Below are 12,404 nucleotides of genomic sequence, written 5' to 3'. Positions count from 1 at the left end.
AGTTTAATATTTTTGTAATACTTTCTAGCATGTTTGTTATTGTGACAACTCCTTTACAAAATGGATCAATATCTGTTCTGCAAAGCCAAGCTACCCAATTTACTAAAGAAGGTTTGTTAGAGCTGTGAAAATTTTTTATGATACATTATGCTTTATTATTTTATCTTTTTACACCAGAGTCAACTAATGTTGGTTTAATTGTTGGAATTGTTGTCGGGGTAGTTTTTTTGATCATTCTTACCACAATTCTTGTCTTTTTGTACAAAAGGTAAACTAATGTAACGATTTTGCCTGATATTCTTTTGTATAAAAAGCCGTATTTATATTTTATAGTTTTTTATTGCGTAAAATTACAAACAACCGTCCACAAACTTGTAACACGAATAACACCCAATACATTACAATTAAACAGTTAAAAAAATGGCGTATTTGTTACACTCTTCCCCTCCCAATAGTAAGAAAACATGTAATAAAAAGAAATAACGGATACGCGATATATTAACAAAGTTTACACAAACGTGATCTGCTCACAACCATGGATATATATTGACACTTCGTAAACCCTCTCTCCTGAAACTAGATACCTTATATCTTCATTATTGTAACGTAATTCGTCGTCTATGCGGCTTTTTCGTAATTATAACCTCGCACAGAGTTCAGCGTATAATATTTATATACAAGCAAAAATGCACAACACGATAACTTAACACGACCGTTCAGCAGGTTGTTAACAACGCCACTTTACGTAAAACGGAACTCACAAACCTAAGTCAATCACATGCCGCTAAACAGTGACGCTTTTATCAGCGGGTCCAGGCTTATCATTAATTTAAAGGCAAAGTAAATAACGCCAAATAATTGAGGAAAAACTAAGTGATGACGCTATTTGTTACATTATTTTTGTTTCTTTTTTCTTTGCAACCCATACATCTTTTACTGAGTTTAATGACGTCAGATTTTAAAGATATCCAATAAAAACAGCGTCTTAATATTTTAAGTGTAGACATAACACCTTTATGGCCTTTGTGTGCATCCGTTAAATTGGTTTCCTGCAATAATGTTGAAACCACTATTTGTAAGTAGAACTTAGAACCGGAAGCTGGTTCCCATTTTCTGAACTGATGTCATTCTCGATCACTTACGAAGATAGTTGCCCATCATATTTTGTTGAACCTACTTTAAGGTTTTGATCAGAACAAAGAAAACGTTTTACCTGTACTATTTTAGGGTCTTTTAATTGAGTCTGGGCAATTTTCTCTTCAATATAATCATTGTTCTTTGACTCTGACAACGAACAAACATGGACAATTTCAATATATTTAACAAGATTATTTTTAGGAGTGACAGTTTTAGGCTGTTGAGTTGCGTTCAATTTAGCAGAAAAATTGGGTTTCGTTGGACTGGGAATGGAAATTGGATCAAAAGCGCAAGGCAATTTAGAAAAACCTGAGCTTAAAATATCGTTCGATAACTTGTTCATGCTTATTTCCGCTCGGTACAATTGTTCATAAAGTTGCCCCGTTTCTATCGCGTTTTCGATTGTTGTTAGGAGCGTGTGAAAGATTGCAGAATGCAATTTATCGTCGTATTTAATTAGATTCAGGCAACAATTTAATTTAAGTTTTTTAAGTTCTTCGATACTAGAGTTGTAATATATTGAACATTGCCGAATCATATCGGAAATGTCGCTTGCGAGTGCTTCTAAGGACTCGCTATCTTTTCTTTTTCTGCTGTGTAGCTCCGTTAATCGGTTTAACTTTGGGGCAGAAAACCTTTTTTGCAATTTGTCTTTTAATTCTACCACCGATGTTCGATCGCTTCCAGATAAATTTGTTACAATGCTTGCAGCTTTACCGTACAAACTAAGTGCAAGTCTATATCCACTTTCTCTGGCATTCCAATTATTGGCCTTTGATATAAGGTTAAAATTCATGAAATACTCTTCAACGTCAGTGTCGCCAGTGTATTTCTCTAGATCTTGACCAGGGGTCAAAAGCTCTGTTGATTGACAGGTAGTTTTTAAACAATTTCTTTTTTAGGATGGCCAGTTCTTTTTTGATTGCCTGTAGTTCTTTTCCAACTACATGCTTTATTTCAATAGACAAAAATGATCTTAGATATTGATTCATTTTGCTGAATAATACTCGACAAGCGTGGGTCTAACGATTGGTTTTTTTCTTTCTGCAATTTCTCTAGTAAATTCACTTTAGCTTCAAAAGATCAGGATCTCGGCAGGACCTCCAATTGTAACGATTTTGCCTGATATTCTTTTGTATAAAAAGCCGTATTTATATTTTATAGTATTTTATTGCGTAAGATTACAAACAACCGTCCACAAACTCGTAACACGAATGACATCCAATACATAACAATTAAACAGTTAAACCAACACGTCACGTGATACAGAACACGTGATAATGATAAGGCGTAAAGATGAGACTCCAGGTGCAAACACGTGACCAAGAATAGATAAGACTTAAAGAGTAAACAAGAAAATGGCGGATTTGTTACATAACATACCCGGTATAAAGATTAAAGAGTAAAAATTTCTGCTAATTTTTTTAAAAGGTGCAAAACTCAGATATCAAAGGATCAATCCTCCATCGCACATGGAGGTACTGAGTTCAATCCCGACGAAACACAGTATGCAAATATTAATCAAGGTTTTTCGATGAAACAAATAGTAAAGACTGATGGAGGTAAATTATGTTGTTTTTATAATTTTGTTTATGCTAATTTCAAGTTTTTAAATTTTCTATTTCAGAAATATCAACTGGAATTTACGAAAACCTCTAAATGACAAAAGTGTTCTAAAATTTTGCAAATTTGGGCCTACAAGTTAATAAAAAAAGATAGTTTTAGCAATTTATTAAACATGTAAAATTTTTGTAGATGCATTAAAACTAGGGATACTGTTGTAACGTTTTGTTTTTAAACATTGTATCACAGCGTCTTTTATTTTTACTGTTCATTAAGTTAAACTGTTTGTAATTTACAACTCTGTTAAAATCAAATATAAAAAATTTAAACAGTTATGTTATAATTATTATTGGAATTAATCGCATTTACTTTTAAGTTATTTTAGTTTGTGGTTTTACTTTTAGAAGTGTTTATATTGTATTTTTATCAATAATATTTTATTTATTATTATTGCTATGTGTTGTATTTAACCCCTGAACTCTTTTGTTAAAAAATAACGATATTTTTAAATTAAAAAATGAACGCGGAAGTTGTTTGACTAATTTTATCTTCCGCCGCTAGTTTAAAATGTTATTTCACTTTTTCGATTTTTTAAACAATTACTGTAACTGCATTCATAATTCTTTTTTTTATTCTTGATTTATTTGTGTTTAACATTTGCTTGTAATCTTTATAAATCTAATTAAAGGACGGTCGATTATTAAAGTAGTTTAAATAGGAACGGTGTCGGGGTAAACATTGGTATTTTATGTTTAGGTTGTTAAGTTGGTCTTCCCAAATTCAAAAGAATAATGGTATACAACAAAATTCCATGTATTATTGCAAATCTTATTTTTATTTCTCTAAGTGTGTTTACAAAATGTCTTAATTAGTGGAAAATACCCCAAAAACATCAGTTTTTAATAGGTTTTAATATTTTTGTAATACTTTCTAGCATGTTTGTTATTGTTACAACTCCTTTACAAAATGGATCAATATCTGTTCTGCAAAGCCAAGCTACCCAATTTACTAAGAAAGGTTTGTTAGAGCTGTGTAAATTTTTTATGATACATTATGTATTGGCTCAGGAAGTAATAAGCTGATTAAGTATTGGCTCAGGAAGTAATAAGCTTAATTGTTTCTATGACAGGAATTTATTTGTTATCTTTCAAGTTTATTAAAGACAATTGAAAAACAATTTTTGTTTTATTAAGTAAGAGTAGAAGATGTTAGCACCAAAACCCTTAATTATGGAAAGGAACTGCCAAAATGTATATCTGTAGTTGATATCAAGAACAAAGGAGCAGATAATGTTATTATGTATAGGCTAAGGAAATAATAAGCTTAATTGTTTCTATGGCAGGAATTTTGTTGTTACACTTTAAGTTTTTTTAAAGACAAGCGCTGTTTTGTTAATTTATTAAATTAATAAATATGTTTGTTTTTAAATTAATCGGGTTATGTTGGGTGATTTTATTTCTGTGCAAAACGAGCGAAGTTGTTTCACAAGGTAATTTTATTTTTGTTTTAAAATATATAGAAAAATGAAAAATATATTTATTTTGGTTGTAATTTATAGTTTGCAGAATGTTTTCATTTTTTACATTATTTAAATAACAGTAAATATATTATAAATGTTTTATATATCCAATAGACATTTGACTGAAAACTTCATGACTAAAACACCATTTTACAGATATTAGGACAATTTAAATCCCCCCCACTTATTACCCCCTTCTTCTAGAAAAGGCTCTGAATTTCTAAAAAAATAATTAATGTTATAAAATTCTATGTAAATATATTGTAGCTACCACTATCCAGGATGGTGGGGCTAATATCACGTTCTACAACACAACTTTACTCAACTGGGATGATTCTCAAGCAGCTTGTTTAAGAGACACCGGGGGTAAACTTGTTGAGATTTGGTCCCAACAACGTCAAGATAAAATTAACGAGTTTCTAGAGCAATGGAAACAGTTCGTTGACCCAAGTATATTTAGTAGTGTTTATCTTATCGGTTATTGGACTGGTGGAAAGGCAAATAAAAATACAAATACATTTTATTGGAATGATGTTAAATATGTCAGAGCAGACAGTTTTGATAACTGGAATTCACCCGAACCTAATCAGCCTCCATTATCCCATTTATTCGTTTTTGCAAAAAAAAACTTACCATATGTGCAAGGAGGATTGGGTAAATGGCTGGATGATTCAAAGGGAGCAAGATTGTATTACATTTGTCAAGGTGATTTTTTAATTTGTTTATGTAGTTTTTTTAAATTTACATGCATTAAAAATTTTATTTTAGCATCTTGTGATTATTCGGAAATTTGTTTAAGCGGTGGTACTTGTTCTGTTGTTGATGGAATCCCGATTTGTTCATGTCCAGTTTTCTATTCAGGAAATCGATGTGAAAGTATGTTAACTTATGAACTTATACAAATATGTTAAAGTGTGACATTTTACACACTTAATACAAATATTTTAAAATAATAAAAATCATGTTTATTTTGTATAAAATGCTGATTACATTTTCAGTTGTGGAAACTTGCGAAAATGTTGATGTTTGTTTAAACGAAGGAGTTTGTACACTTGATGGCAGTAGTAAACCCTTCTGTAATTGTCCGGAATTATTTACTGGTGATCAATGTCAATTTTGTAAGTTATAACTTTTTAATTTTAAATTAAATTAATTTTTATTCATAAGTTTTTTCAATAATAATTTTAAAAATGATTGAATACTTTTGTTTTTTTATTTGTTGGGTATTAATAACCCAATACAATAATTTTTTATTTAGTGAATTTAACTTATTCACCAACTGACCCAGTTTTTGCAAACACATTTACACTAACTTGCCAAGTAAAAGGTCTCCCATTACCAACAATTTCGTGGTCAATTTCAACTGACAATGAAACTCAAAAAATAGGGGGGGAAAATGGTTCTCTATTTATGATTACAACTTCAAATATTGGAAATGAAGTGACAAGTAACTTAACTGTAGTGGGTGGTGGTCGTTGTTTGGGTTCTAGAAATATTTCTTGTATTGGAAACAATGCAATAGCAAGCAGTCTACCCCATACTTTTTACATCAACCAAGGTAAGATGCCCCATGTATATTGTTTTACATATATATATATTTTTATGTAAGAGGGCTTACTCAACAGACTATTTAATTTTTTTTTTTGTATATATCTTTAACCTCGATGTGGAAAAGTCGAATGCGTGACTTAAACATAGAGTAACATCAGTTACTCCAGCCCAGTCTCGAGTTGCCTGTGGCAGTTTGGGATATTATAGGTTATGGTTGCCCGATAATTACGCTGCTGATTAAGTGCTGGCTCAGCAGGAGTTCGTACCTTTATAGCGCCGTACTTAAGGGCGCTACAACATGAGATCCGTGGGGACTGAACCCACGACCTCATGGTGGTGTAGCAAGTGTTTTTACCACTACACCACGCTGCCGGTAATTTTTACAAAGTTTTATATTTAGAGAGGTATGTAGTTATTCAACAAAGTTACTTTATGTTTTCTCAAACTTCTGATCGTAAAAATGCTGACAATGCTTCCTCAACCTGCTCAGAAAATGGTGGAAATCTTGCCACCATTTTAAATGCCGAAATACAAACTTCTTTTGAAACTTGGGCAGAACCATGGGTAACTGATAAAGGTAAGTATTTAGATTGTTACAAGTAGTGTTGTACGAAAATTAATTTAAATGGTATTGAATTTAGAAGTATACATAGTTGTAATTAGTTAAAAAATATTTAATTATGTAACTTTTATGAAAACTATTTTTACATAAATATTTAATAAACTTTTTGTAATGTTTAAGCATGGATAGGGTTAAGATGGAAAAATAATCAGACATTGTGGCCAAATAATCAGGCTCTAACTTACACCAATTGGAATCAAGATTTACCATCAAGTTCATATCTTTGTGTGTATATCCATAGGGAAACAAATTGGAGATGGAGGATTCACTCATGTATTAATATTTACCAATATATTTGTCAATACCCATGTAAGTGTTTTTAACCAACTTTAATGAATTTTTTAAATATTATAAATTAGAATTGTTAGACTATGAATGTTATAAACTATTAATTTAAAAACATTAAAAAGGTTTAACATTTTGTTTTTTTCAAATAAGATGAAAATCAACCCTCGATATTAAGTTTGACAACTCTAGACTGTGTTGGATTTGGTTCAACAAATTTAACTGTCCAATGGTCACCCTCACCCACTTTGGTTGATGTTGTTCACAGAATTCAACTTTCAAACTCAACTTATTCTACATTCACTGATGTAACTCCCAACAAAATGAATGTTTCGACCCAGTTCTTTCAACTTAGCACTGACGAGGCTTATAATATTGAGGTACAGCATTTATTTACTGCAATCTGCCAAAAGCCGGCAGCTACACCACCATGAGGTCGTGGGTTCGATCCCCACTCATCTCATGCTGTAGCGTCCTTGAGTAAGGGGCTATAAACGGTGTAAACTCCTGCTGAGCCAGCACTTAATTAGCAGCATAATTACTGGGCGATTATAATCCATATAATATCCCAAACTGCTACAGGCAACTTGAGACTGGGTCGGAGAAACTGATGTTACTCTATGTTTAAGTCGCGCATTCGACTTTCCCACATCGAGGATAAAGATGTATTCCAAAAAAAATCACTACTGTAATGTTGGATTTGATTTCCATTGCTTTTGTAGCACTTTTAAGTAAAATATCTACTTTTTAATCTTCCTGTTCAATATTATCTTAAATTTAACTAAACTTAAATATCTTAAATTAAGTATCAACATAAGAGTCATTTATACTTGACTGTACTATCGATCATAAACTTGTATTTGTTTAAATTTGTTCTGCATTTTTTTAGATTTCAGTGTCACCAAATGAATGAAAAGTCTTTCTGTTACCAATACAATAAGAACACCTAAATATGTACCAGAAAAAGCTGAAGTTAGTTTAATAAATGAAACTTGTTTGGTGACATGGTCTTGGCCTGATAATGCTTTTCAACCTAACTACTTTGTGGTAAGATTTAAAATTTGCTAGGGTCAAAATTTATTTTTTCTAACTTGTATAGGCTACTTTATTAAACAGATTGAAGTTACAAAATCACCAGTTTCAACATCTTCGAACACTGTTGAAATTGTGACATTAACAATTAGAAGTGAGGGTTTTATCCAAAATGTGACATCAACAGCTCGATCATTCACCTTTCCTGCTCTCCCCAATCGGCACCACAACATTTCAGTTTATCCTCAAACTTGTTTAGGAGTTGGAAACCCTGTTTTTGCTCTCGGAAGATGTGAGCTACCTCTATCAGCACCTAGTGGTTAGTTTAATCAATGTTTGTTAACTTTATGATAAACCAAAAAATAAAAATATTATTTAAAAATATATTTTAGTTGCACCAAGCCAGCCTGTAGTGGAAACTGATGATTTAAATAAAAACACAATTAATGTTCAACTTTCTGCAGTTAATGAAGTAAATGGATCAATAAGGTTTGTAATATTTTTTTTTTAGTATATGTCTTTATCCTCGATGTTGGAAAGTCAAATGCGCGACTTAAACATAGAGTAACATCAGTTACTCCGACCCAGTCTCGAGTTGCCTGTGGCAGTTTGGGATATTATAGGGACTATAATTGCCCGGTAATTATGCTGCTTATTAAGTGCTTGCTCAGCAGGAGTTCATATCGTTTATAGCACCTTACACAGGGGCAATGCAGCATAAGGGCAGTGAGGATTGTACCCATGACCTCATGTATGGTGTAGCAAGTGTTCTTACCACTACACCACGCTGCCGGTTAATATTAATATGCTTTAAATAAAAATTGTTTAATAAAACTTTATAAAGTTACAAGTGTATTCCCCTAAACAAGGTGCTTCCCCATTTATTTTTTTAATGTAGTAAAATATATTAACTTATTTTTTAAAATGTTTTACTTATTATTTTTTATAGTTGTTACATGGTAGTGGTAAGATGTGAAAGTGAAGAGAATTCAATGAATTTGAATGAAAATCTTTCTCTGGATGATATTTTAACAGCAACAACAGATTCAACTAACAATGAAAACCAAGCCTATTTTGCTCTTGTATTAAAAAGGTACAAGTTAAAATCCTTTCTAAAAGTAATATGATTTAATAAAAATAATATTGTAAACAAAATTGAGAGCTCTGACATTCTAATAACATGATGTTGATTCTAATATATATTTAAATGTATCAGTGCTGAAGACACCCAAACAATCACACTGGGAGATGAAAGAATTACAACTTGTGATATTACTAAACACACAAGTAAAAGATCTATCGCAAATCCAAGGAATTCTGTGTTTGTTGCAAATAACAGAAAACTTATTTCAGGCAAAACATACAGGTGTGTACTTACAAACTGTCTTAATTAGTGGAAAATAACCCAAAAACATCAGTTTTTAATGGGTTTTAATATTTTTGTAATACTTTTTAGCATGTTTGTTATTGTGACAACTCCTTTACAAAAGGGATCAATATCTGTTCTACAAAGCCAAGCTACCCAATTTACTAAAAAAGGTTTGTTAGAGCTGTGAAAATTTTTTATGATTCATTATGCTTTATTATTTTATCTTTTTTAGGCCTTACACCAGAGTCAACTAATGTTGGTTTAATTGTTGGAATTGTTGTCGGGGTAGTTTTTTTGATCATTCTTACCACAATTCTTGTCTTTTTGTACAAAAGGTAAACTAATGTAACGATTTTGCCTGATATTCTTTTGTATAAAAAACCGTATTTATATTTTATAGTATTTTATTGCGTATTACAAACAACCGTCCACAAACTCGTAACACAAATACTATCTCAATACATTACAATTAAACAGTTAAACCAACACGTCACGTGATACAGAACACGTGATAATGATAAGGCGTAAAGATGAGACTCCAGGTGCAAACACGTGACCAAGAATAGATAAGACTTAAAGAGTAAACAAGAAAATGGCGGATTTGTTACATAACATACCCGGTATAAAGATTAAAGAGTAAAAATTTCTGCTAATTTTTTTAAAAGGTGCAAAACTCAGATATCAAAGGATCAATCCTCCATCGCACATGGAGGTACTGGGTTCAATCCCGACGAAACACAGTATGCAAATATTAATCAAGGTTTTTCGATGAAACAAATAGTAAAGACTGATGGAGGTAAATTATGTTGTTATTATAATTTTGTTTATGCTAATTTAAAGTTTTTAAATTTTCTATTTCAGAAATATCAACTGGAATTTACGAAAACCTCTAAATGACAAAAATGTTCTAAAATTTTGCAAATTTGGGCCTACAAGTTAATAAAAAAAGATAGTTTTAGCAATTTATTAAACATGTAAAATTTTTGTAGATGCATTAAAACTAGGGATACTGTTGTAACGTTTTGTTAGTTTTTAAACATTGTATCACAGCGTCTTTTATTTTTACTGTTTATTAAGTTAAACTGTTTGTAATTTACAACTCTGTTAATATTAAATATAAAAAATTTAAACAGTTATGTTATAAATATTATTGGAATTAATCGCATTTACTTTTTAGTTATTTTAGTTTGTAGTTTTACTTTTTGAAGTGTTTATATTGTATTTTTATCAATAATATTTTATTTATTATTATTGCTATGTGTTGTATTTACCCCCTGAACCCTTTTTGTTAAAAAATAACGATATTTTTAAATTAAAAAATGAACGCGGAAGTTGTTTGACTAATTTTATCTTCCGCCGCTAGTTGGTGATATGGAGTAACCTTTTTCCAATTGATTTTTATAGAAGTAATCTTTTTTTAAATTTTTATAAAGTTTCAAAACTTGAAATGTTATTTCACTTTTTCGATTTTTTAAACAATTACTGTAACCGCATTCATAATTCTTTTTTTTATTCTTGATTTATTTGTGTTTAACATTTGCTTGTAATCTTTATAAATCTAATTAAAGGACGGTCGATTATTAAAGTAGTTTAAATAGGAACGGTGTCGGGGTAAACATTGGTATTTTATGTTTAGGTTGTTAAGTTGGTCTTCCCAAATTCAAAAGAATAATGGTATACAACAAAATTCCATGTATTATTGCAAATCTTATTTTTACTTCTCTAAGTGCAGTTTTATTAACAACTTTTTAATATTATACTTGCACTTAAAATGTCGTTTACTTTTGGCAATAAAAAAGGGATGTATGTAACCAAATCTCTTAATCATGCGAAGGAACTGTCAAAATGTATATCCGTAGTTGGAATTTAGAATAAAGAAGCAAGTTCTTATGTTTAAGCTATATTGGTATTTTATGAAAGGACTTTATACATTTTGTTATAATTGAAGTTTATTAAAGACAAGCGCGTTTTGCTAACACAGTATTTTATTAAAAATGTTTGTTTTCAAATTAATCGGGTTGTGTTTGGTAATTTTATTTCTGTGCAAAACTAGCGAAGTTCTCTCACAAGGTATTTTCATTTCTTATTTTAAAATTCATAGAAAAAGTGAAAATATATAAATTTTGGTTGTAGAAAGTCACGTCATTTTACAGACATTAGGACAATTTTGATTACCCCCTACTTACCCTAACATTCTATTAGAAAAGGCTCTGAATTTCTAAAAAATAATTGATGTTAAAAAATTGTATGTAAATATTTTGTAGCTACCACTATCCAGGATGGTGGAGCTAATATCACGTTCTACAACACAACTTTACTGGACTGGGATGATGCCCAAGCAGCTTGTTTAAGAGACACCGGGGGTAAACTTGTTGAGATTTGGTCCAAACAACGTCAAGATAAAATTAACGAGTTTCTTAACCAATGGAAAAAATTTGTAAATTCACAAAAATTCAGTTATCCTTTTGCCGTTGGTTATTGGACAGGTGGTAAGGTAAATAAAAAAAAAAAAGCTTTTTATTGGAATGGTGTTCAATATAGACGAAAAAAGAATTTTCGCAACTGGGATCCAATACATTACAATGGTATGACGTCTTGCGTAGGAGTATATGCAAAAAAAAATCTGAAAAAACGAAAGGCTTTGGGTTCATGGCTTCGTATTTGGTGTGGCTTGCATTTATATCACATTTGCCAAGGTAGTTTTTTTAATTTTTTTTAAGTAAACTTTTTTATTTTATTAAACAAACTAACAAGCATTAAAAAATGTATTTTTTAGCATCTTGCAGCGATTCATGCATTTGTTTAAACAGTGGAACTTGTTCTGTTGTTGATGGAATGCCAATGTGTTCATGTACACTTTTTTATTCAGGAAATCGATGTGAAAGTAAGTTAAATTTATCTTATAATCTTTAACAATTAATTAAAATTAGTTTTGCAAATTCAAGCTACCCAATTTACTCAATATGGTTGGTTGGGACTATATAGGAATTTATATAATATATATTTTGTCTTATAATAAGTTGTTTTTTAGTTCTTACTTCATCAACGTTTAATATTGTTGCTGTAATTGTTGGAATTTCTGTTGCAGTAGTTTTAATTCTCATCTTTTCTGCAATTATTGTCTTTTTGTACAAAAGGTAAAATTAACATAATTTTGTTTAACTTAAAATAAGTTTTTAAGATTTAATTTTGTGTTTTAGGGATTATAAACCGCTTTGAATCTTACAAAAACCCTTACCATAAAATCGAAGTTAGAAATTGTTAAAATTTTACAATTTTTAATTCCAAACCAACAAGTATATAAACAGATACTACTACCATAAGTT

General features: G+C 30.6%; 2 protein-coding genes across 2 annotated transcripts; both read left to right on the top strand.

Moving 5' to 3' along the window:
• Positions 1–4,113: 4,113 nt before the first annotated feature.
• On the top strand, positions 4,114–6,188 carry LOC145755321 (uncharacterized). Its single transcript, XM_082571547.1, has 5 exons — positions 4,114–4,189; positions 4,487–4,924; positions 4,988–5,095; positions 5,218–5,337; positions 5,478–6,188. Exons 1-5 carry the CDS (start codon positions 4,114–4,116, stop codon positions 5,825–5,827), a joined length of 1,092 nt encoding a protein of 363 aa, XP_082427673.1. The 3' UTR covers positions 5,828–6,188.
• A 731-nt stretch (positions 6,189–6,919) lies between these two features.
• Positions 6,920–10,728, top strand: LOC145754600 (uncharacterized). The gene is made up of 10 exons (XM_082570677.1): positions 6,920–7,057; positions 7,567–7,724; positions 7,794–8,028; positions 8,102–8,198; positions 8,659–8,802; positions 8,926–9,075; positions 9,166–9,248; positions 9,311–9,413; positions 9,744–9,874; positions 9,940–10,728. The coding sequence occupies exons 2-10, from the start codon at positions 7,587–7,589 to the stop codon at positions 9,969–9,971; spliced, it is 1,113 nt and encodes a 370-aa protein (XP_082426803.1). The 5' UTR covers positions 6,920–7,057; positions 7,567–7,586; the 3' UTR covers positions 9,972–10,728.
• The last annotated feature ends 1,676 nt before the right edge of the window (positions 10,729–12,404 follow it).

The sequence above is a fragment of the Corella eumyota genome, chromosome 6 (assembly GCF_963082875.1).
Source record: "Corella eumyota chromosome 6, kaCorEumy4.1, whole genome shotgun sequence".
Lineage (NCBI taxonomy): Eukaryota > Metazoa > Chordata > Ascidiacea > Phlebobranchia > Corellidae > Corella > Corella eumyota.
This window is presented reverse-complemented; position numbering and strand designations above follow the sequence as displayed.